A 27,012-nucleotide genomic window follows, 5' to 3' on the forward strand; every position below is an offset into this window, starting at 1 on the left:
GGATTTCTAATCCTCTAATGTTGTTATTGAGTCTGATTTTAATAGCTAGCATTTGAATGAACAGTTCTTGTGCTAACGCTGCTTCGAGGCAGTTTGGAACTCGGTAGTGGGTGCTGTGACAGAGCATGCACTACAGCGGTCCCGTTCTGTGAGCTTGTGTGGCCTACCACATCGCAGCTGAGCCATTGTTGCTCCTTGATGTTTCCACTTCACAACTGCATGTACAGTGGAAGGGGGCAGCTCTACCCGGATAAAGCACTAAATAAACTTCAATTAGGGCTAAATACGGCTGCTAGAATCCTGACTACAACCCCAAAATTTGATCATATTACTCCAGTGCTAGCCTCCCTACACTGGCTTCCTGTCAAGGCAAGGGATTACATGGGCTTGCTCCTACCTATCTCTCTGATTTGGTCCTGCCGTACATGCCTACACGTACGCTACGGTCACAAGACGCAGGCCTCCTAATTGTCCCTAGAATTTCTAAGCAAACAGCTGGAGGCAGGGCTTTCTCCTATAGAGCTCAATTTTTATGGAATGGTCTGCCTACCCATGTAAGAGACGCAAACTCGGTCTCAACCTTTAAGTCTTTACTGAAGACTCATCTCTTCAGTGGGTCATATGATTGAGTGTAGTCTGGCCCAGGAGTGGGAAGGTGAACGGAAAGACTGGAGCAACGAACCGCCCTTGCTGTCTCTGCCTGGCCGGTTCCCCTCTTTCCACTGGGATTCTCTGCCTCTAACCCTATTACAGGGGCTGAGTCACTGGCTTTACTGGGGCTCTTTCATACCGTCCCTGGGAGGGGTGCGTCACTTGAGTGGGTTGAGTCACCGATGTGATCTTCCTGTCTGGGTTGGCGCCCCCCCCACCCCTTGGGTTGTGCCGTGGCGGAGATCTTTGTGGGCTATACTCGGCCTTGTCTCAGGATGATAAGTTGGTGGTTGAAGATATCCCTCTAGTGGTGTGGGGGCTGTGCTTTGGCAAAGTGGGTGGGGTTATATCGGCCCTGTCCGGGGGCGTCCTCGGATGGGGCCACAGTGTCTCCTGATCCCTCCTGTCTCAGCCTCCAGTATTTATGCTGCAGTAGTTTGTGTCAGGGGGCTAAGGTCAGTTTGTTATATCTGGAGTACTTCTCCTGTCCTATTCGGTGTCCTGTGTGAATTTAAGTGTGCTCTCTCTAATTCTCTCTTTCGGAGGACCTGAGCCCTAGGACCATGCCTCAGGACTACCTGACATGACTCCTTGCTGTCCCCAGTCCACCTGGCCGTGCTACTGCTCCAGTTTCAACTGTTCTGCCTTATTATTATTGGACCATGCTGGTCATTTATGAACATTTGAACATCTTGGCCATGTTCTGTTATAATCTCTACCCGGCCCAGCCAGAAGAGGACTGGCCACCCCACATAACCTGGTTCCTCTCTAGGTTTCTTCCTAGGTTTTGGCCTTTCTAGGGAGTTTTTCCTAGCCACCGTGCTTCTACACCTGCATTGCTTGCTGTTTGGGGTTTTAGGCTGGGTTTCTGTACAGCACTTTGAGAAATCAGCTGATGTACGAAGGGCTATATAAATACATTTGATTTGACTCTAGCCGGGCAGAAATGTTACGAACTGACTCGTTGGAAAGGTGGCATCCTAAGACAGTGCCGTGTTGAAAGTCACAGAGCTTATCATTAAGGCCAATGTTTGTCTAGGGAGATTGCATGGCTGTATACTTGATTTTATACAGCCTTCAGCAACAGGTGTGGCTGAAATAGCAGAATCACCTTATTTGAAGGGGTGTGTACATCACTTTTGTTTTGAGCCGACTTCGCCCGGGAGGCAATCAACGCTAACCAGGTTCACCCGGGGCATTAATCGAATCCCCTCAAAAGAATAATGAAACCTCAACTGAGCAACATTTCCAGGGTTCATTCTCAATTATCCCGGTTTGTCATCAGCCCTCGCCTCCTAAAAACACATTGGACGGAGCTTGGATCCATTGTGCTTGGAGGAGATGAGAGGAATCAAGGGCATGCCTTAACGTAAGTGTTTCACCAGCTTTCATCTTTACAGTCATTTTTAAAATCGGTGATTACGTCAAGGGATGCACTAGCTGAATGTGGCCCAGGTCTGCATCCTTTCTCCTGAAGTGTACACTTATCTCCTTTATAAATTTGAAAGTAAATGACTAGTATAAGTCGGTGGAAAATCCTTCTAAACAATGCCTACACCAAGGAGGAGAGTGCAGGTAAAGTACAACAGAGCTAGAGAAAGGTAATTTGTTGTTTTCAGTTGTAACAAGGGAATGTTGTGTGCAACCTAAATACGAACATTAAATGATTCAGTAAATTTGAAATATTTTATGTTGGAACGCTTGGTATGTTGGTACACCTGTCACATAACCGATTTTGATTTGCAGGGAAGACTGTCAAAAGCCTTTCATTACATGTCTTTCTGGTTTGCCGATAAACAACAAAATAAACAGTTGTTCAACAGCGCAAGTTTAATGCAAGGACAGGCAGAAATAACAGTTTTGGCATTGTCGCTAAGTGTTAAAGTATATGCAGAGAACAACCGTGACCCACTTCGCGATAATCATACTACGACTTGCTATGACTGGTCATGCAATGTTGAGGATATACCTACAATTATAGGGCAAGTACTACTGTAATATTCTTACATAATAGTACCCATGGAATGTGCACAAGGGGAATTACTTAGTTATTTCGACATTGTAGCAATGGCACAAGGAATGTATCTGGAAGAAACCAGTTTGTAGCTACCCGAGATGAGGGAGGTATGGTCATGGGAGACATTGCTTACACTAAGGCAATCCATTTACTATGCAGGTCAGTAGAGCCACTGCTTTTAGGTGGGGCCCCAATGTATTCTGAGGTAGGGGGTTAAGGTATTTTGGGGATGGAGGCCAGGGTGTGTTGGGGCAGGTGTGGTGGTATTGTGTTGAGGTTTAGCCCTGTGCGTTGGGGTTCCAGATGATGCGTCCGTCATCCCCCAGCCTCACGCCGCCCCCGGCCACCAGCTCCAGGGCGGCAGGGAAGGCCCGGTGCTCTGCCTCCCGGATGCGATCTGATAGACTCTCCTCAGTATCATTCATCAACACCGGCACTGCCTCCTGAGCAATGATGGCCCCGGCATCAACCTCTTCCTGTGGACAAAAGGAAGTTGCGAAAGCAGGAAAATATTTAGGTCCTCTCCATAGACAACTCTGTGCCCAAAAGCCTGTTTTAGCAGGGAATCACCATTTTGAAGTAGTCAACTGGGTGGGATTTCCTATGGGTGAAGGAAGGAAGGAACACATAATTCCATCCATCATGAGGGATCAGCCAATGAATTATACTTATGATAAAACATTCCATAACTGCAGGTGGCAGTAAATCGCTAACATTGGCTTTATACCCAGGTATGCACCCTTTCAGTAGTAGATGACCTCAAACACCATGATGGGAAAGATACAAAAAGATAAGTCGTCTAAGTCTAGGGTCCTGTCCCAGGACAACCCCTAGGCACGTGTGTATCTGAAAGGACTAGATAGGTGTAGGCAATATGGCTATAATTCCACCTAATGTATCAGAGAAATCTGTTTGGGGTTTCTGGAAGCCTTTTCGATATCAAGATTTGGATAACAAAACTAAATGTGCATCAATTTTTCAAATGTTCTGCAATAGACCAGGAAACACAGGATAAGTTTGGCTTTAAGATCAGATCCGAGCTGATTTTATACCAACATCTGGTTATGGTTAGTATTGGTGAGCTGAGGCAGGATCTATTCCGAGTACTTACAGCCACAAAGTGGACGGTGCAGCCAGAGACCCGTGCCCCCGCCTGCAGAGCCTGCTTCTGGGCATTCACCCCCTTGAATGAGGGCAGCAGGGACGGATGGATGTTCAGCAGTTTTCCTACAACACACAAAATATATTATTCTCACATGTGCACACAAACATTTCAAAGCATTATTAATAGAATGAAAGCGTACCCAAATACGCTCCAGACCAGCTCCATCAAAAAAGTCAATACTTTAAAAAAATGTTTTTAATCAAAATCGGGTGCTCAACTGGGATGAACATTTCAAAAAGCATTCCTTTCCCCATGTAACTTATTCCTTTCCCCATGTAACTTATTCCTTTCCCCATGTAACTTATTCCTTTCCCCATGTAACTTCAAGGGAGAGCAAGTTAAGTTAATGGACCTTTTCTGTGCGATACATTGTCATCACAGAAAATGCACACAAACCTACTATTGATACACACAAAGCTGGGTGGTCCTACCGTTCCACTTCCTGACGAAGGACCCTGTGAGGATCCTCATGAAACCGGCGAGACACACCACCTCCACATCAAATTCCTCCAGCACGTGGTCAATGGTGCCGTCAAACTCTGCCCGGCTACCGTACAGCTTATGGTCAACCACCCGTGTCTGAATGCCAGCCAGAGAGGCCCTTTTGAGGCCCAAGACCCCTGGCTGGTTGGAGATCACCACCACGATCTCTGCTGAGCTGGACGTTCTCTTGGTCTGCTCCATCAGTGCCTGCAGGTTGGTGCCTGACACACACACAATACACTTAAGGCAGTGCACACTGATATAAAAGATTAAACGTATAACTGCAATTAGCTATGGGGCACTAGTATCCACTTAACTGCAATTCTACGCATATGTTGGCTCTACTTATACAACTTTCACACTAACGAACCATCTGAAATTTGGGTGAACTATCCCTTTAACAATGGACTACAGAAGGGGTCTCCAACAGGTTGATCGCAAGCTACCAGTAGCTCGCTGCCCACCTATGAGTAGCTCGCCAAACGATTCTTAAAACAGATGCAATTTTCATGTGTTCCACTGCAAACGGTCATAAACAAGTATCAGACACCGCAAGCCCACAGCTACTATCTAATGAACGCAACACTGACATTATCCCACCCCTGGTTAGCCACTATTGGCTTAGAAAAAGCCAAACCTAACACAGCATCTCCAAATTATTTACCAGCAATATTGCTCGTCGTTCTGTGTGGTGCACGCGCTTGTTTATCTCTCCATGTGTAGCCTGATCACCGTCTTGTGGGTTGAGAGAAATACTTTTCTTATTTAAAATGTTAACTGCAAAGTAGACTTACCTGACAAAAGTATATCATCATATATCATTTGTAGCTATTATTTGAAAACTGGCATGAGATGAGCAGCAGCAGTACAGAACCGTCGCTAAACTGGCACATTCCTCACTTGCTAGATGCACAATAGAAAAAAAATGAGCAATTAAAAACTTTTTTTTTTTTTTTTAAGCATCGACTCAAAACATCGAATTTAGTCGTTTCTCCATGAACAATTGTAATTTTAAGAGTGACTAATAAAAAAAGTGAGAAGATAATTTGGGAAAATAGTCAAATATTTGGGGGGGAATCTCAGATTTTATAGGGCCCCTTTAGAGTGGTTTATTAAACATTATTTTACAAGATCCCGAGGCCCAAATCTGTCTTTGTGATATGCAGAGCAGGTGAACGGATGATCTCATGCATGTGTGGTTCCCATCGTGAAGCATGGCGGTGGTGGGGGTGCTTTGCTGGTGACACTGTCAGTGATTTGTTTAGAATTCAAGGCACACTTAACCAGCATGGCTACCACAGCATTCTGCAGCAATACGTCATCACCATCTGGTTTGCGCTTAGTTTTTTGGTTACTACATGATTCCATATGTATTATTTCATAGTTTTGATGTCATCACTATTATTCTACAATGTAGAAAATAGTAAAAATAAAGACAAACCCTTGAATGAGTAGGTGTGTCCAAACTTTTGACTGGTACTGTGTCTATTTCACTGCTGTTATCAGGCAGTGAGCAGGCTATTCCTGAGTGATGGGGAAGGCCGGTGGTGCGTGTGTGTAGAGCAGCGCATGTCATGATAACTTTTTACCAGTTGTAGGTAGGCTATTCATACTGAACAAAAATATTAAAACGCAATATGTAACGTGTTGGTCTCATTTTTCATGAGCTGAAATAAAAAGATCCTAGAAATATTTTATACGCACAAAAAGCGTATTTCTCTCAAATGTTGTGCACAAATGTGTTTACATCCCAGTTAGTGTGCATTTCTCTTCTGCCAAGATAATCCATCCACCTGATGATGATTAAACAGCACGATCATTACACAGGTGCACCTTGTGCCAGGGACTAAAGTCCACTACTATAAAATGTGCAGTTGTCACACAATGCCACAGATGTCTCAAGTTGTGGGAGCGTGCAGTTAGCATGCTGACTGAAGGAATGTCCAACGGATATTTTGCCAGACAATTTAATGTTCTATTTTCTACCATAAGCCGCGTCCGTTGTTTTAGAGAATTTGTCAATATATCTAACCAGCCTCACAACTGCAGACCACATGTATGGCGTTGTGTGGGCAAGCGGTTTTCTGATGTCAACATTGTGAACAGAATACCCCATGGTGGTGGTGAGGTTATGGTATGGGCAGGTATAAGCTATGGACAACGAACACAATTGCATTTTATTGATAGCAATTTGAATGCAGAGATACCGTGACAAAGTCCTGAGGCCCATTGTCGTGCCATTCCTCCACCACCTCATGTTTCAGCATGATAATACACAGCACCATGTCACAAGGATCTGTACATAATTCCTGGAAGCAGAAAATGTCCCAGGTTTTTCCATGGCCTGTATACTCACCAGACATGTTCCGTTTATATTTTTGTTCGGTATAATAAATGGCACAATTGACAGAAAATAGCCTAACATTACTTAACATTTTAAAACGTTTTTCAAAGTGTTTCTTGCACAGAGATCCTCTGGCCAACTTTAATCACTCAAACTCTCATGTTGGATTTCTCTCTAGTTATGCACATGCGCAAAAGGGGATGTGGTATATGGCCAATATAGCACGGCTAAGAGCTGTTCTTACGCGCGGCGTGCCTGAGTCGGGGTATATTGGCCATATATCACAAACCCAAAGTGCCTTATTGCTATTATATACTGGTTACCAACGTAATCAGAGCAGTTAAAATACATGTTGTGTCATACCCGTGGTATACGGTCTGATATACGATGGCTGTCAGCCAATCAGCATTCAGGGCTGTGTACAACAGGTATGACAAAATAGCCATTAGTTGTAATATATTGACCATATACCACACCTCCTTCCTCCTTATTGCTTAATCATAGCAGTCAAAACAAGTTAACTCGACATCCATTGATGGAAAATTATCTGGCGAGTTTAAGGGTGAATTATCTTTTCTATTGTGACATTCTTAAGCTCACAATTATTATTTTGATGGAAAAACATTTTGTTTCTTAGCCTTGGAAAAACACATTTTGTTTCTTAGCCTTGGGAAAACACATTTTGTTTCTTAGCCTTGGGAAAACACATTTTGTTTCTTAGCCTATGTTACAAATTAAGCCGATATTCCTTCATAATTTGCTCGATAACGTTATGGAAAAGGGTTCATTGGATAAATGTGGCAACTTCTCTTGCTGCGATAAACTATTGGGCGGTGCTAGTTTTCAGGCCTCGTCAGTGGGTTGAGGGGTCATTGGGGCTAGAAATGTTTGCTTGACCTAGCAACCCATCAGTATATAGCTAATTCTGCTACTGAGATCTGATGAGAGCATGCACGCGCATCAGTTGAACATGTTTACTTGTAATAAAAACACTAATGTTATACACATCTGTTGACACATGGCAGTGTTTTCAATTTCAGAAAGTGACACACACCATACACAACACTAACCTGTGCCTGAGATGAGGACGCCCACCCTGGTCCTCTTGCGGGGGACGGTGCTACTGCTGTCCCCTTGAGATGCTCCGTTCTGCATGGGCCCCAGGTCTACTACACAGGGAGAGGGGCCTAAACGCAGGCTGTGCTTCAGGTTCCTGATCACCACCGGCTCGGCCCCTTCACACAAACAAAACTCAGTAAAATGACAAAGATGAATATCACCAAGCGCTGTGTGAGTTAACTGTGTGCACGCGCACGTTAACTGTGTGCACGCGCACAAAAATTACATTTAATGTGAACATCTGAAGAGCATTTCCTCATTAACAAGATTGATTCTATACAACTTTCAGTTTGTTTCCCTATCGGCCTGGGAGTGTACAGAACCCATCATTCCTGTAGCATTGTTATGAGTTTCACTACGCATACTTTAGCTCGTCTCTCACCAGGCTGCTTGTGGGCCAGCGAGCCCACGATCCACGCATCCTCGTGGGCTTGGAGCTTCCTCAGAACACTCTGGGCATCCGGAAAGGCCACCACCAGCACGGCCCCAAGGCCACAGTTGAAGGTGCGCCCCATCTCCTCCTCGCACAAGCCCCCCTCCTCCTGGAGCCATGAGAACACAGGAGGGATGATCCAACGGGAGGCGTCTGGGTGGGACAAAGCACACAGAGCAGCTCACACACGCATTCAATATGAAGTAAATACCAACCGCAGTTTAGGGCTGACCCCAATTAGTCGACTGGTTGATTGTTTGGTCGTTAGGCTGTTGGTCGACCAAGATTATTTAAGTCGAGCAGTAACAAACAAAACATATTTACACCCATCTCAGTGAACTAATCGATTGCGGGGGCCTAGACTAAAAGCCAATTTATGCTTGAGCTGAAAGTGTGGTCGGAGGCTCAATTGCAATTACGGAGCCTCCAGAGGCATGCATTGGCCAATTTGAGCTCTGTACTGCATCGCCATGCACCTCACAAATTTTTGTAACAATGCTGAGGGCTCTGTATAGCTCCACATTGACATGATTGGTTGAAGGTAGGTGGGGGGGGGGGGGGGGGGGGCGGTACTTCCTGTATAAATACAAGCTCAATTCCTTGACCACAACGCCACAATGCGAAGCGCAAGAAGCAACTTCTGCTGAGGCCATATCACTGTAAATGCTGCATGCCCACTGTAAATGCTGCATGGCCAATGCAGATGTTAGATTGACCATGCGCCCAGATGAACAATGCACTTTTCCCTCCAGAATGCGCTCTCCCCGTCCATTTTTTATGACTTCATTGTGTGAATTTGTTTGCCTATAGCAATTCCCCATTACATAAAATCACTAGTACATTTACCGTTAATTCCTAATCTACAATCTTACAGTAATTTATTTCAATGCGTTCAATATTAATATTCCAGTCTTCCTGTTCTCATTGTCGGAGGGACACATTGTTTACAGAGTGCACAACCTATGCTACACTTGTGAGAAATAAGTTAAGTTTTATTTCATTCCATTTACGAGTTTTAGTCACTGTCTTTTGTTTGGAGCACTCCTGTCAATGTTGAGTAAGGACGCGCTTACAGGCTACCTGGCCTGTGCGTAAATGTAGGCAAATAAAATGTGCCGATTTGGGGATCTGCTAGTATTTCTGATCGGCTTAAACGCACCACCACTAATGATCTGCGGAGCTTCTCAAAGTAATGTTTTCTTCACTTCAAAACAGCAAGCAAACAAAGTCTGTTTTTACATCCTTTGAGAATTACAACAGTTCCTCAATGCATTTGAAAAATCTTTCCTGTGCTCTCTTTCGATAACCATGTCATGCACTGAACCAATGGAAACGTCATAAAATAGGCCTACCTAATTACTTCTTATTAGTGCTCGACTTGGACTGAAATAGGTATGATACTCATTTTGGGCACTGGTACTGTTTACATTTAGGTGCAAGAGCTCCACAATGCTTTTGAGCTAATATTCTATAAGAGGAACTGGAGCTCAAGCAATAGAATATTTGAGGTGTCGGTACTCCGCTCCGGTGAGCTCCTGCCCAAGTCAAGCGCTGCTTCTTATCCCTTGCGCAAATAGCCTGCAGCTGTGTCTGGCCCGAGCTCACTGGCGCTGGAAACTGAGGCCCCAGAATATTTTATACAGCGTTTTAAGTTTGCTAGAGCAAGTTTCAGGCCAGGCCCAAGTTAATAGAGGATACAATGTTTCAATTTGTTGCAGTCAGGTCCATGTGTAACCAATGTGATTTATAGGATATATTTTTTTTATCTGGATATTTTCTACCTGCAGGCTGCAATGTTTATTTGTTGGCTTTATACATAGTTACATATTTGTACATAGTTGGCAATAGAAATACATTTTTAGTTTTGTATCATTTACATAGAATTTTGATTAACCACATGACAATGACTGAGATAAGACGATTATATAAATGAAACTGTTTCGCAAAAATGTGCATATGAAAACCATAACTGGCACACAGATAGGTAAAAATGGTAAGATAAATTGGCATTCCACATGAGAAGGGTTGCCGACTCCTCTTGTAGCCTATTACTGGCACTTCAGGAGAGTAATGGCAGAATCTGCAAAAGTCAGCAGGAGTGGGAGGAGAATAGTTGGTTCAGGTTATGTTTTTTTCCCCTTCTGGTTATCTAGATCTCTGGCACTCGAGGCATTTGTCTTATTTCATCAAACAATCTCAATGCATATAGTTGATTTAATGAAAACAAATATGTTGTGTCTATATACGGAAAAATACATGTTAAAACATTTTAACCAATCGATTGGTCGAAAGAACAATTCAGTCAACTAAGATTTTTTTTGTCGGAGACAGCCCAGTTAGTACAATTCAAAACAGCATCAGGTATCCGATATGGACAACTGTTTCATCCTCATATACATTGTTTACCACTACACTTTAAAAACCAAACATGGGCAATAAGAAAAGTGTGTTTCTCTCTCTCACCCAGGTCAACGGACAGTTCCTGAGGCAGGACTCGGGGGATGTTCTCCAATAGGCCGCCCCCAGTGATGTGGGCATAGGCCTTGATGGCGCCGCTGCGCAAGATTGGCAGGAGCAGGCGGCTGTAGATCTTAGTAGGCGTCAGGAGAACCTCGCCTGTCAATTAACATGGGGGAAGACTTTAGACGGGGAAAGGGGACCTCTACGGGGAATTACTTTAATTATGATACATTGGATTCATAGAGCACTTTTCTAGGACCCAGATAAACTCTACAATAATACAATTCAACAGTACAGTACAAAAGACCAATAGAAGCTGGAATAAGACCACTAACAGGCAGGAAGATAGTACAAGGTAAGACATCTTACGAAGATGAACCCTATTTAACGGAAAACATAAACGACCACAAAACTGTCCATTTACCTCCTTTCAAGAGAAAGTACGAGAGAAGAAAGATTGGGCAGACACACCCAGAAAAATTCTCCCTCAAAGAAACATGTGTAAGAGCTTGTATGATCTCATTAACCTACCCACAGTTTGTCCAGGTTTCCCGAAAGGTGCAGGGGAGCTGTAGGTGACTCCTGCCCTCTCCAGGACCTTCCGAACGAGGCTGAATCCATTGCTGTGCACCCCCGAGGAGGCCACCCCGATGAGTAGGTCCCCCTCGCAGATGTCCCCCAGCCTGGGTAGCAGGGCGCCCCTCTCCACCGCCCCAACACAGAACCCTGCCAGGTCGTACTCGCCGGGGCCGTACACGCCAGGCATCTCCGCAGTCTCCCCGCCTAGATGAACGAATGGAAAAACGCACAGTTGTTAACACAAATATATGATCAAACACATACATGCAGTTGCAAATGTGCGCGCACACACAATGTAGAACCCAGAAATTGACGGCTGGCTCACGCTCAAAATACAGATGGTTTCCAGTGTAGCAACTAAAACCCTACTTTGTTATTTTCACTACACCCCCAGTAAACAGCCAACATCTCCACTTTCTTACCGCCTGAACACACAAAATAGTGCGCACGCTCACACCCCCCCATCCTTGCATCTTAACGATGACGTCAGACTGCCCTCCCCCCCCTCACCCAGCAGAGCGCAGCCCGCCAAACAGCAGGCCTCGGCCACGCCCCTGATCACAGCGGAGGCCACACCCACATCCAGACGGCCACAGGAGAAGTAGTCCAGGAAGAAGAGAGGCTCCGCCCCCTGGGCCAGCACGTCGTTGACACACATGGCCACCAGGTCCTGTCCCAGGGTGCTGTGCTGCTGGCATGCCTGGGCAATCTAGAGAAGGCAGAGGTGAAGTCATGAAGAGGTTGTAGGATCTTAATGTCTTTGTGATTCCTGGCACAAACTCTCCTCGCCTGCTTAAAACACATTAGCGAAGGAAGTCTAAGGGTAGGGACCTTGGACCTTCTCCGCCAACACAGCAGAGGCGGCTGCAAGAAGATGGGATGTGAGGAATCACAGTGTAATTGAGAAACAGCTAAAACATATGCACACAATCCTACATCTAACTTTGCAAGGCCAAAAATACATAAAAAAAAGAACGAAAAGCCTGTACCTGGAATATGATGCTCCCTAGCATTATTCCAGCACCAAAACATGCAGTGTGGCTGGCTGCAATGTCTCATATACAGTTTCTGTTTTGAGAAGTTATGCATACCGTGAGCTTGGTCCCTACTCCGTCTGTCCCAGACACCAGGATGGGGTCAATAAAGCCTGCAGCTTTGAGATCAAAGAGCCCGGCAAAGCCCCCCAACTCAGCGTTACACCCTGGTGGATAGGAGGGGAATAAAAGCAACTGTCTATATTACACACTCCCTGGTCTTTTACAACTGAAGAACACGTCAGGGGGAGAAAAAAAATTATACACCAATTAAAAACATGTAAAAAAAAATATATATAAAAAAGAAACATCTGGTTGATATAAAAGGTAACTGGCAAAATAAAGGAAACACCAACAAATTGTCTTAATAGGGTGCTGGGCCACCACGAGACGCCAGAACAGCTTCATTGCACCTGGGCATAGATTCTACAAGTGTCTGAAACTCTATTTGAGGGATTCAACACCATTCTTCCACAATAAATTCCATCATCGGTGTTTGTGGGTGTTCAATTGGGTTGAGATCTGGTGACTGACACGCACACTTTAAACCCCCTATGTTCCTTTGAGACCCCTCTATCAAAGTCACAGATCCCATGGTAGGAAAATTTAAATGGGCAACCAGGCATTTTTATACATGACTATAAGCATGATGGGTTGTTAATTAAACTCAGGAACAACACCTGTATGGAAGCACCTGCTTTCAATATACTTTGTATCCATCATTTACTGTGCTTCCTTTATTTTGGCAGCTACCTGTATGTCTTAAATAATTAACTAAAATAATCAATCCATCAATCCGTCCACCTATACGTAAACTCAGGAGAAAAAAAAAAAGAAAGAAATGTCCTCTGTCAAGATTTACAAAATCAAAAGTAAGAGTATCTGGTGTGGCCACCAGCTGCATTAAGTACTGCAGTGCATCTCATGGACAGCACCGGATTTGCTAGTTCTTGCTGTGAGATGTTACCCCACTCTTTCACCAAGGCACCTGCAAGTTCCCGGACATTTCTGGGGGGGATCCAACAGGTCCTAGACGTGCTCAATGGGATTGAGATACAGGCTCTTCGCTGGCCATGGCAGAACACTGACATTCATGACTTGTAGGAAATCAGTCATACTGCTCGTTTTGTGCGTGGTGGCATTGTCATGCTGGAGGGTCATGTCAGGATGAGCCACATGAGGGAGGAGGATGTCTTCCTTAATCCTCGGTGACCTTAATTGCCTACCGTCTGTAAGCTGTTAGTGTCTTAACGACTGTTCCACAGGTGCATGTTCATTAATTGTTTATGGTTCATTGAACAAGCATGGGAAACAGGGTTTAAACCCTTTACAATTAAGCTCTGTGAAGTTATGTATTTTACGAATTATCTTTGAAAGACAGGGTCCTGAAAAACTGATGTTTCTTTTTTTGCTAAGTTTATATTGTAGAAAACTAATTAAAGCTTCCTGTAGCAATGTGTTTGTAGTTCAAATCGAGAAAACTGTTCCAAATTCTGTTTTAGTAAAACTGTAGCGATGGCACACTGTCTACAGGTACAGTATTTGTTAAAGCCCTGGGCACTACAATAAATCACTTTAATTATCTAACACCCAGATAAAGTAGACAAGACAAATAACCTAATTTCTTTACTCAGGTTCATTTCACAAGGGAAGGAAAATAATTTACCTTCTTGAAGCTTTGTAATTAGTTGGATGAGGTGAAACCATGATAGGTTGACTGAGACTGCTTTAGTGCAGAGCATGTAATGAAATGCCCAATCCCAAACCGACCCCAAGCATCTTGTCCCTCTAAAAAGAGGCTAGGTAGAGGTTTTTGCCATAATGCTTTTACCAGTGTTGCCCAGCCATTCCACTTATTTGTTCAATTCCAGTACCAGCACACCTGATTTAACTAATCAGAGGCTTGATGATTAGTTGACCTGAATAGTTCAAAAAGGTGGAATTGGAACAGGCAGTGTACTCAGCGAGATTTGGGAAACGAATCATATATCCAATCTTACACCGATCATTACAAGTAGATAGGTATGAGTTTGGGAAAGCACTGCGGCTCTTCAGGCTGTCTAGCTAGTGGCTCAGCTGTAGCTGTTCTGATTAACAGCAATGAGAGGGGGTTGACGTCATTACCTGAGCGAGAGGTGGCCTTGGCAAATGGCTTGATCATGTCTACCAGTCGATTTCCCGCCGCGATGTCCACTCCGCTGTCCTTATAAGTTAGGCCTCTGCAGGGGGAGCGACACACAGCAAGGGTCATTGGGAGGTCGTCTCACCATACCCTATCAGGCTAGAGCTATTTGCCCTCTACCAATGGCAGAGTGACGCAACAGGCTATTGTCGGTCTGTCAAATCAGGTGGTCCCTCAATTCAGCTTCTACCTCACATTACCAGATAGAGATAACTCATACGAATGTAAAAAATAAATACAAAAATACTGTCATGTATAAGAATGACTTTGGGTTGACTACCTACAAATGTTTCTCTTTCCGAAGTCCATCGACCCATTCTTAACAAGGGGTACAAAAGTCATGCGCTAGCTAGGCCAACCTACAATTTGATGCAGGTTACAAGGATAACGTCAGCCAAGGCGTACACCAATCCAACATAAATATCTAGGAACGTTCTTCAAATACGAAAACAAAAAGTCAGACTGGAATTCTACACGATAACAGTATACAGAATGAAATGAGACTAAACTATCTATTGGAATGTGAGTTTCTAGGCCAAATCTACATGTACAGTTGAATTCGGAAGTTTACATACACCTTAGTCAAATACATTTAAACGCAGTTTCACAATTCCTGACATTTAATCCAGTCTTAGGTCCGTTATGATCACCACTATTTTAAGAATGTGAAATGTCAGAATAATAGTAGAGGGTGATTTATTTCAGCATTCATCCACCCTCACGATACCATCTATTTTGTGAATTGCACCAGTCCCTCTTGCAGAAAAGCACCTCCACAACATGATGCTGCTACCCCCGTGCTTCACGGTTGAGATGGTGTTCTTCGGTTTGCAAGTCTCCCCCTTTTTCTTCCAAACATAACGATGTTCATTTTGGCCAAACAGTTCTATTTTTGTTTAATCAGACCAGTGGACATTTCTCCAAAAGGTACAATCTTTGTCCCCATGTGCAGCTGCAAACCGTAGTCTGGCTTTTTTATTGCGGTTTTTGAGCAGAGGCTTCTTCCTTTCTGAACGGCCTTTCAGGTTATGTCAATTTAGGACTCGTTTAACTGTGGATATTGATACGTTTGTACCTATTTCCTCCAGCATCTTCACAAGGTCCTTTGCTGTTGTTGTTTTCACTCCAAAGTACATTAATCTCTAGGAGACAGATGGCGTCTCCTTCCTGAGCGGTATGACAGCTGCGTGGTCCCATGGTGTTTATACTTGCGTACTATTGTTTGTACAGAGGAACGTGGTATCTTCAGGCGTTTGGAAATTGCTCCCAAGGATGAACCAGACTTGTGGAGGATCGACAATTTTTTTCCTGAGGTCTTGGCTGATTTCTTTTGATTTTCCCATGATGTCAAGCAAAGAGGCACTGAGTTTGAATGTAGGTCTTGAAATACATCCACAGGTACACCTCAATTGACTCAAATAATGTCAATTAGCCTATCAGAAGATTCTAGTCATGACATTTTTCTGGATTTTTCCAAGCTGTTTAAAGGCACAGTCAACTTAGTGTATGTAAACTTCTGACCCACTGGAATTGTGATAGTGAATTATAAGTAAAATAATCTGTTTGTAAACAATTGTTGGAAAAATGACTTGTGTCATGCACGAAGTAGATGTCCTAACCGACTAGCCAAAACTACAGTTTGTTAACAAGAAATTTGTGGAGTGGTTGAAAAATGAGTTTTAATGACTCTAGCTTAAGTGTATGTAAACCTCCGACTTCAACTGTAAACATCAGACAGACAGAAGTAGACTTCGTCTAGGGTTAGCCAATACTCCCTCCTGTCAATATGTACTCAAACAAAATGTTGGGTTCTAACATTAAGATGGTCAAACTATTACAGTGAAATGAATAAGGAGTGTTTGTGTGTTCAGTGCGTGTCCACCCACACACACCTGTGCTGGGCGAGGTGGGCGATGCCTCGGTGACCGATGTCACGTCGGTACACGGCTCCCGGGAACCCCACAGCGGCCACACCCCGATTGGCTGCGTGCAGGGCCATCTCCAGAGACGACCTAACAGCGGTGACAGTGAGGACACGCCCCCCGCTGGAGACAACACCCCCTTCCTTCAGCGACGTGCCAGCGTGGAACACCTGCACCCCTGTCTCCTCCACCTGAGACAGACCTGAGCGAGAGTAGAGTGATGGAGAGAATGAGAAAGATATGGAGGAAGACAGAGGGAGTGTGGATGAGAGGTAGAGAAGGGGGGACGGGGACGCAGGAGATAAGAGTCCCTAATCTACCCCTACTTTAAAATCAGTTTTATGCAAATATTCTAAAATCTGCAGAAATAAAAACATGCTTTTTTCCACCAGAGATACATTACCATAAAAAGCTGTGCATAATGACATAGTGCACATAAAAGTAACTTCTGCGGTCAAATTCCCAAGTACCATATAGAAGTTATGGGTTTCCATTGCATTTTCAACTCAATTGATGGTTGTGTCACAATAAATGTGTATATCACAAATGGGCGCACACTGGTCTTGACACGTACGCTCTATATAGAACGGTTCACAGATACAGTGCTGGTATAACCTACACGAGATTATTATGGACCAAAAAAAAAAAACTATTTTTGTCAAACAGCGGCCAAGAATCAATTATCATGTTAATGATAACACTATCCCATCAAGCTTATCACTGTGCACTTTCACCACCCTGTGAAGTTCATCACTTATTCCAACTTTTTCACTCAGGGGTCCCCCTTCTGGCATTATTGATATCTGGGCTAAAAAACACTGGACATTTCTGAAAAGTTATAAATCGCTCTAAGGTATGCAATATGACTGACAAGAGGAACTGATTATGCACTACCCAATTTCCACCTTATGCATTCTACTACAACTTTCAAGAGCCAATGTAAAGCCGGACTGAGTTCTTTAAATTATATACAGTACCAGTCAAAAGTTGACACCTACTCATTCAGTTACCTTTTTATTTATTATTGCAGAATAACAGTGAAGACATCAAAACTATGAAATAACATACAGAATCATGTAGAAACCAAAAACAAAGTGTTAAATCAATATATTTTATATTTGAGATTCTTCATAGTAGCCACCATTTGCCATGATGATAGCTTTGCACACTCCACACCTGGAATGCAATTCAATGAACAGGTATGCCTTAAAAGTTCATTTGTGGGTTCTCTTTTCTTTTAATGCATTTGAGTCGATCAGTTGTGTTGTGACAAGGTAGGGGTGGAATACAGAAGATAGCTATTTGGTAAAAATACAAACAAGTGCATATTAAATGGCAAGAACAGCTCAAATAAGCAATTAGAAACTACAATTCATCATTACTTTAAGACATGAAATTTAGTCAAACCGGAAAATTAACAACTTTGAAAGTTTATTCAAGTGCAGTGTCAAAAACCCCATCAAGCACTATGATCAGGGATACAAACTGGTGAGGGCCCAAAAAGGTGACAGTTTGTTTTTTTGCATTGAAAAATACAAAACAAATCCCTGCTAGGGGGAAATGCAGTTTAACTAATCAAACAACAAAGAATATCATCTGCCTGATCAGCCTGTGTGTAAAATAAGTGGTTCATGTGACCCTAACTCACTGCTAGAAAAATTTAAAGAAAGCAATCCAATGTTATTTGTTCCCTCGACTTCACTGCCAATGACACTCAAGTCTTGAGAGTAAAACACACTAATATTGAAGTTAGCCATGACAGCCTTTATAATAGAACACTTGTGACCACACACACCTAAATATTGCACTTGGGAACAATACATACTAAATAGAACAAAACAAACAGGCATTCTGTTTTCTCTATTATAGTGCCCAGTATAGTAGACATCGATCAAGTGCACAAGGCTACATGGTGAACATTGTTTTTGCCCACCGAGTGAAGAATTAAATAAACGCCCCGTAACTTATTAGATAATTTGTAGTCATGTTGGGCAAGTTGGAACCGGTCTATTTCTGAATCAAACGCACCAACAAAAAAAATGAACATTTTGTGGATATAAAGGTGAAAGTTATCGAACAAAATTACCATTTGTGATGTTTCTGGGACATATTGGGGTGCCAACAGAAGAAGATCTTCAAAGGTAACGTCTAGCAGTAACAGGTGTAAGCCAGGCTCGGCTCCAGCTATACTTGTTTAACAAGCAACGCCTCATTTCCACCTACGGTAATTCTCTCATTAACAACATACTGTAAAAGGAAAACATAATTTCACAGATAGTAGTTTGTTAGCTAGTTAACATTTCACACAGATTGCCTGGGTCCAGTAAGCAACTAACGGGTTATGTCTTGAAGAACGGCAAGGAGTCGTATAACGTTACAGTACCAGGACACCTACAGCACCCGATGTCACAGGAAGGCCAAAAAGATCAGCATGGACATCAATGACCCGAGCCACTGCCTGTTCAGCCCGCTATCATCCAGAAGGCAAGGTCAGTACAGGTGCATCAAAGCTGGGACCGAGAGACAAACACAGCTTCTATCTCAAGGCCATCAGACTGTTAGCCAGCACTAGTACATTAGAGGCTGCTGCCTATAGGAATAGACTAGAAATCTCTGTCCACTTTAAGGAATGGAACACTAGTCACTTTACTGTTTACATATCTGGCATTTCTCATCTCATATGTATATACTGTTTTCTATACTATTCTACTGTATCTTAGTCAGTTCAGCTCTGACATCACTCGTCCATAGGTACACAACCGTTCAAAAGTTTGTGGTCACTTAGAAATGTCCTTGTTTTTGAAAGAATTTTTTTTTTTTGTCCATTAAAATAACATGAAATTTATCAAAAATACAGTGTAGACATTGTTAATGATGTAAATGACTATTGTAGCTGGAAACGGCTGATTTGTTATGGAATATCTACATAGGCCCCATTATCAGCAACCATCGATCCTGTGTTCCAATGTCACGTTGTGTTAGCTAATCCAAGTTTATCATTTTAAAAAGGCTAATTGATCATTAGAAAACCCTTTGGAATTATGTTAGCACAGCTGAAAACAGTTGTGCTAATTAAAGAAACACTCAACTAGTCTAAAGGAGGACAGTTTTATTATCTGGGGCATCTGCATTTGTGGGTTCGATTACCGGCTCAAAATGGCCAGAAACAAAGAACTTTCTTCTGAAACTCGTCAGTCTATTCTGGTTCTGAGAAATTAAGGCTATTCCATGCGAGAAATTGGCAAGAAACTGAAGATCTCGTACAACGCTGTGTACTACTCCCTTCACAGAACAGCGCAAACTGTCTCTAACCAGAATAGAAAGAGGAGTGGGAGGCCCCAGTGCACAACTGAGCAAGAGGACAATTACATTAGAGTGTACCATTTGAGAAACGATGCCTCACAAGTCCTCAACTGGCACCTTCATTAAATAGTACCCGCAAAACACCAGTCTGAACATCAACAGTGAAGAGGTGACTCTGGGATGCTGGCCTTCTAGGCAGAATTCCTCTGTCCAGTGTCTGTTCTTTTTCTCTCTTTTTATTGGCCAGTCTGAGATATGGCTTTTTCGTTGCAACTCTGCCTAGAAGGCCAGCATCCCGGAGTCGCCTCTTCACCGTTGAATAATATCCCAACTTGTAGCGCATTTAGTTTTGCCAAAATGTGGAAAGTTCACAAATGTGCCGTTTCCATCAGGCCTGCTGTAAAAAAAAAATATCCTACATGTACTTCACACACATTAAAAGGTTGGAAGGAAACCTGGTTAATGTTATGTAATTAGTTGATAGTCGAAACCGATGCTGAACAACCGACCTGACAGCAAATCTGTTCCAAACGGGAATATTCACTAGGATCAAACGGGAACCATTCGAAAGAAGAGGTAAACGGAATGAAGCGTGGAGGAATTTGTCCAATGGAAACTTATTTCCGGTGCAAAACACTTTGCAACAGTGTGATTAATGAATACACCCCAATCAAATAGCAATCGACAGAAGCGTACCTACCAGTGATTGCGACACCTTTCTTATAGGAGCCGGGGTAGCCAGGGCTGGCCATGACCACAGTAACTGCAGACCTGTCCTGGTGCCACTCAGGTGGACTGGATGCCAACTTCCCCTCCAGGGTGCTCTGGAGCACCTCATACAGGTCACTCTTCAGCAAGGGCATCAGCACCTGGAACAAGGTCACGTTTAATAGGAAGAAAATATTTTAATTCAGAGTGAAACGGGAGGTAATACTGGAATTTCCGTTTTCCCACTACAAAATGGTTAGGTACGGTTTGCCCAACTGAACATGATTCAGGCTAGATCGAAATTGTCCTAATAGGCACAGATTAAGGACCAATTCATACTGCATTTTTCTTAACCTTACCCATTAGTGCAGTACAAGTGCAAAACTTGACTTATCAGCTCCATGATGATAACATAGAGCAGTGACATATACCAATAACACATGCTCACACACACAGTTTACCAACCTGACACTCTGGGTCGCCGAAGCGACAGTTAAACTCCAGGACCTTCAGCCCCTGCTTGGTCAACATCAGCCCAGCATACAGCACACCTGATAGAGGATGACAACATGTAAACGAGTGAGACAAATAAAAGAGAGGGACACTATTTTGCACCCCTTTCATTTCCACTCAATAACCAGTGTGCTGCCTGCAGTTCATTACTCACCCACATAGGGGGTTCCCTCCTCCTTCATGCCATCCACAGTCTTCTGGAGGACAGTCTCTCTGATCTGCTGCAAAAGCTCCTGAGACACCTGGACACAAATGGATGTTTGATTGACAGACAGAAGACAAACAGATGGACAGACAATAGCATGTTGTGCACAGAAAGAGAGAGTCGTACACATTCTGAGCAATGTGAGACAATGGTCGGTGGGTGTCAAGTGTGTGTGTGTACCTGGGGGGTGGGGCAGTAGGCCCCCATGCCGCCCGTGTTGGGGCCCAGGTCCCCGTCCTGCAGGCGTTTGTGGTCCTGGGCCGGGGGCATGGGGGACACACTGCAGCCATCACTGAAACACAGACACTACACAGGGAAGGAGACAGAAAGAGCAAGTAGTTAGTAAATGCCAATAATGGAACCGCATATTGAATTGTCGTCAGGGTACATACAGGCCGACATTTGGTTGTGTAAAATGGCAGTGAGCAAAAATAACCATAACATTTTAAATAGACATGGAAAGCACATTATCCAATGTATTCTTTGCATGGATCTGTGCTATTTTGCATGACGAAAATGTTGCCCACTGTGCATGTAAACGTGGGTATTTCACAAGAAAAAGAAAGAGGACCGGACACTCACAGACACTTCTTCTCCCTCCAGTAGTTCCTCCACCACTACAGTCTCCCCGGCAGAGCCGAACGTTTTGTCCTGCAACACACACACAAACCTTCTTTAAAATGGGAGCTGGATTTGTCGAGTCGTGCCGAATACAACTGGTGTACAACTGCTTGCTTACCAGACCTTCCCAACGATGCAGAGTTTAAAAATATAAAATAGTAACAAGAGGAATAAAATAAAGTACACAAGAACAGAGCTATATAAAAAGGGAGTACCAGATCAATGTGCAGAGGTACGAGGTATTCCAGGTAGATATGTACATGAAGGCAGGTTAAAGTGACTAGGCACCAGGATAGGTAAGAGTAAAATACAGAACAGAGTATCAGCAGCAAATTATGAGTGTAAAAGTGTTGTCGGTATGTGTGTGCGCGTATGTAGTGTGTGAGATTGAGTGTGTATATATATAGTCTAGTGAGTGTGCATAAGTGACACATCTCCCCCAAAAGAACAACATTCAAGGCCGAGCGACATTCTTATGAAAACTGCTGTACTGAGGCACACACACAGACAATCAAGAGAGGATAGACTGTGGTATTCTAACTATTAGGGTGGGAAATGCAAAACTAACTTTGGGTCACTTTGAAACTATACCTTCATAATGTCCAGCACAGCCTGGCAAGCCTCCTCCTGGTCCTTGGCCACAATGACACCCTTCCCTGCAGCCAGGCCGCTGGCCTTCACCACCAGAGCAGGAAAACTGGCCCTGGGGTTAGGGGTTAAAGGTTAGAGAGCCACAGAGGCAGGGTCAATTATATTTCAGTTCAGGAGATGGGTAGAAATTCATCTCACATATGACACATTGTTGAGATGACAGACTACCTGGACTTGTCCAATTAGAAACACTGTTTTCAATTAACATGACCCCATCTCTCCAACAACTTCACCCCTCCACCCCAGTACTGACGTGCGGATGTAGCTGCAGGCCTCCTGGGGGTCGGTGAAGGAGCACCAGTTGGCTGTGGGGATGCCGTGACGGTCCATAAAGGCCTTGGAGAAACTCTTACTGGCCTCCAGCTGGGCAGCCTTCGCTGAGGGGCCGAAACACGGGACCCCTGCCGCTTGCAAGTCATCTACCATGCCTGGGGGGGAGGGCAGAGAAGAATGATGACGGTCAACTTGGCATTTCCTTTGTACCTGTACTGTTTCAGAAGGCTGAATATGAAATGGGGAAGATAAGGATGTGTGCCACTCACCTGCTGCGAGAGGCACCTCGGGCCCTACCACCACCAGCCCCACGCTATGCTCCTTACAGAACTGAGCCAGGATGGAGTGATTACTCACAGATACCTCTGTGCAGAGGGGGGAGAAGAGACGCACACACACATTTCAGATGGAACGCAGTGGCTAAGAGTTTTTGAAGATTATACGATTCCTGGTAATGTCAGATGACCATAAAAGACCTCAGACAAATCATGATATTAACAGTTATGCGTGTCCTTCTCACCAGAGTTGGAGATCTTTCCACAGTTGGCGGTGCCAGCGTTCCCTGGTGCCACCAGGACCTGCTGGATGTGTGGTGACTGTGCCAGCTTCCATGCCAAGGTGTGTTCCCGCCCACCACTGCCAATCACTAGCAACCGCACTGCCATGGCAACTAAATGACAGGTAGATGGAAAAAGCAATCACACATGATCAAATCACATCACCGAACCAGGATGGTGCTCAGTAAGACAACATCATGGAACTTTCAAACAGAAATATATTCTGAAGGACAGACATGCTTCTCTGACATGTAGAATAAAGAAACTCTATACAACATATTTCTATCTGCAACCTTCAGAACATTGCACCCTTCTGATTTCAACCCAGGTTAGTCACTGGGCACGAACAGCATCAGTAAATAAAACAGCTTCTCAAATTACTTTAATTTATCATCCATAAAAGAAGCTACTTAATTGCATGTGAAAATTGACCTATGGTGCAGGGAAACTGCAAATGAGGACCTTACCCAAAAGGCCACATCACCGGGCTGCTGTGAAGGATTGGTGACCTTTTGCTGGGGCCTAGCATTTAAATCTCAGATTCATATATCACATTTGTTGGGACACTGCCACCCATAAAAATCTGTCTCCAATTAGTTGTCATTGTCCAAGAGCCCATTCTGTGTAGGGACCCATTAAAAACGGTGTAATTTGCATTAAAAAACAACAACATTTTAAGCAACATATCGTGTATCAGTGTGTTAATGACAGTAGAAACAGGTTGGGGGGGGGGGGGGGGGGGGGGACTAACTTGTACAACCCCTTGAATACTGTTTTGTGTTTAATATGCCTCAGAACAGAAAGACATAAATCAGGGATGGAAAAATGGGCAGCCCAAGAGCCTCGGACCAATTTCCAAAATGGGGAACTATGTTGGGGTCTCAACTTATGGTTGCGAGTTAGAATAGACAAGGTGCAATACCCACATTTGGTTATGGATCAGCAGCTTTTTCTTCTTATATCAGTCACTGATAGTCAATTAGACCATGTCAGGAATTTTTTTTGGGGGGGATTGCTGAATTAGAAGGCCGCTAAAAACTGTCGAATTAACGGCCAGTGGGCTACCATTGATTTTGTTGGTCAGTCTCACTCAGATTTCATATATAAACAAATTTGCAACCATTTCTCTCCGCCGTCAACAGGGGAGCAACTCGGCTGGGGTGGGTACGGGTATGCAGACCGTCAAGCAACTGTGCCCATCATTGAGTTTTTGGTGGCCCCCCCACCCGCATCTAAGTTTGCTATCACTGTTGTAGATGGCCAGTATTTGGGTTGAAGAAGTGGTGGGCATGCCTTTGCCCCAATCAATACTCCCCACAAACAAACAAACCAGGGGCTCAGAGTTTAAACCAGTCCTATCTCCCATCTTACCGGGCAATGTTCAGCTGCCAAACGTTATGAACGCTGCAGATAGAAATGTGTGAATAGAGCCAATGTGCTTTCTTATTCTACATATCAGAGAGGCTGTTTGATCTACATTTCCTATTTCTATCTTAACGTTCAATAAAGGATCAGTTGCCAAATTAACGTCAGAATTTACTTTTCATGGCAGGTTAGGAGAACTTAAGCAGCAGGCTAGGATAATTAACTTAGCAGGTTATGATAAATAGGTGTTAAGGTTAGGAAGAGGGTTAGCTTAAATGAAATAACACATTTTTACGTTAAATTTCACAAAAAGCTGGATCCCTTCTAGCCATGACCCCCCTGGAATGGCCTATACGCCTACTGATACAATTCCCGAGGAGTATGTACATCAGCAAACTATCAAATATGAGCTTTTACAGAGATAATGTGTGTAGCATGACGCGAGTGGTTCCCAATTAGTCGACGAGCTCCCTTTGATTGGAAACACTCACTCGTGTGACTCACGAGGCAATGGGGCTATGAATTTACAGAGGTTTGAGAACTTTTGAAGAGATAATTTACTAAAATGTATAAAATTATTGTCCGCAGCTCATCGCTTAAAAATAAAAATCAGCACAATTGATGCAATCAGTACTAAAAACACAGGGTGGACAAGGAACTTTTTGTTACAAAGTTTGCTGACCAGTGATGGCAGAATGAGCCCACTGTCTACAATTTAACATGTGGGTGGAATGGCTCCACAACCAAAGTTAAACTACATAGTTAGATAACTGGCTACAGTTGTAGCTAACTACAGCTTTTGAGTTTCGCCACACTATCGATTGCTAATTTCATTGACGTAGTGAAATATTTGCAGCCACATGCAAAAATACGAAAAATCACCCTCTTTCGCAATGAGCCGTGTTCTTGTAGTTTTACCTAGGTACTGTAACCAACTTCCCCAGTTGATTCCAAATTGTAATTAGCATCACGATGGTAAAACTTCGACTCGGTGACCACACGCGCAACACTGCAAGTTCTCATAAAACAACTTAGATGAAGTCTATTAAAGCCAAACTCACATGTATCTTGTGTAGTGGGGAGTTAGTATTTTTTGATGACAGAGCCCACGTCCAGATGTACTTTCCTTGCCCACAGCTAGGGGAGACTACCCTGTGTGCACGCGGGCAGTAAGCGTAAGGTATTGCAGCGTTAAATTCCTAGTCGAAACTAGCAAACTCGTGCATTTTCGACTTTTAACTGGTCTGGCTATACAGGCGCCGCATTCAACCAGTTAACAAGACGGACTTTTCCTAGTTGCAACTAGCACTTGAACGCAGCATATGAACTCTCAAATCACGTGGACCCAATATGATACGCAACTGTGTTTGTTTAGCTTTTAAACGCGGGTCAAATAATATATAGATGTAACTTCTATAGGCATTTATGTAGGCAGTGTCTAGTAAAATGTCTTAAGATAGTGTATAATGTGCATATCAAGTTTTGTTTCTGTAAAACGTGTTAACTTCCTTAGCCTCTAGTCGTTTTTTTCATTCAAAGAATCATGGGAGTTGTAGTTTTTGGGTCAAATATATATTTTAAGCATGTCGAGCAGGGGTATTCAACTCTTACAGGCGCGGCATGGTCAATCTGAATCCTGCATTGGCCGTGCAGCATTTTCGACAATATGGCCTTTGCAGAAGTCAGGGCATTCATACATCTTTGTGGAGCAGCACAGAGCTGTTGAGCAGAACTGTTGTGAAGGAAGTTGTCAAGGAAGTACATTTTTGTTTATTTAGGACCGCCCACCCTCACCTACTGTCAGCCAATCATGCCAATGCAGAGCTTTTTGGACCCCTCAGCATGGTCAAATCCAATTTATGCTTGATCAAACAAATGTGGTCAGAGGCGCCATATGGATGGTACGACGGAATTGGCGAACCTCTGGGGGAATGCAGACGCCACATTGAGCTAATTACCGCATGGCAGTGTTCCTCTCAAATGTGTTAATAATGCGGATGACTCCATATAGCTCTGCATTGACATGATTGATTGACGGTAGGTCCTGTATAAACACACTCACTTCATTGACAACTTCCTTTACAACAGCTCTGAACTGTGCCGCAAAGCAAGAAGTATGAATGTCCCTAGGCGCACACCCAGAGACAATTATTTTGTGTTGAGGTGCTGACTAATGGCAAATAAACTGTAAGCTCTGAGATAACCACATTTAGAGCAGAAAGTTAATTCATCTCCCCCCCCCCCCACAGGCATGTGCATCCATGGAAACCTGCAGGATTGTTGAAAATGATGCAAGTGACCTATTGAAAGACAAACAGAAACACAAATCCTATGATAACCTGAGTAGAGACGAAAGAATGGCTCTTAAGGACTTTACAATCAGATCCTTCGATTATCATTAAAAACAAAACAAATGTGACCATGTGA

The 27,012-nt window shown here is 43.6% G+C and overlaps 1 protein-coding gene across 1 annotated transcript; it reads right to left on the reverse strand.

The window, feature by feature from the left end:
• Positions 1-2,466: 2,466 nt before the first annotated feature.
• On the reverse strand, positions 2,467-26,324 carry gart (phosphoribosylglycinamide formyltransferase). Its single transcript, XM_021608972.3, has 21 exons — positions 25,647-26,324; positions 23,184-23,333; positions 22,933-23,028; positions 22,644-22,818; positions 22,331-22,442; positions 21,701-21,769; positions 21,299-21,424; positions 21,068-21,155; positions 20,866-20,951; positions 20,393-20,561; positions 16,360-16,591; positions 14,410-14,504; positions 12,343-12,452; positions 11,762-11,960; positions 11,204-11,455; positions 10,676-10,828; positions 8,162-8,365; positions 7,731-7,895; positions 4,265-4,537; positions 3,780-3,895; positions 2,467-3,144 (listed from the first exon to the last, which is right to left on the reverse strand). The coding sequence occupies exons 2-21, from the start codon at positions 23,326-23,328 to the stop codon at positions 2,947-2,949; spliced, it is 3,063 nt and encodes a 1,020-aa protein (XP_021464647.3). The 5' UTR covers positions 23,329-23,333; positions 25,647-26,324; the 3' UTR covers positions 2,467-2,946.
• Between the last annotated feature and the right edge of the window lie 688 nt (positions 26,325-27,012).

This window comes from Oncorhynchus mykiss, chromosome 7, assembly GCF_057628025.1.
Source record: "Oncorhynchus mykiss isolate SJ-2025 chromosome 7, ASM5762802v1, whole genome shotgun sequence".
NCBI classification, from domain to species: Eukaryota; Metazoa; Chordata; class Actinopteri; order Salmoniformes; family Salmonidae; genus Oncorhynchus; species Oncorhynchus mykiss.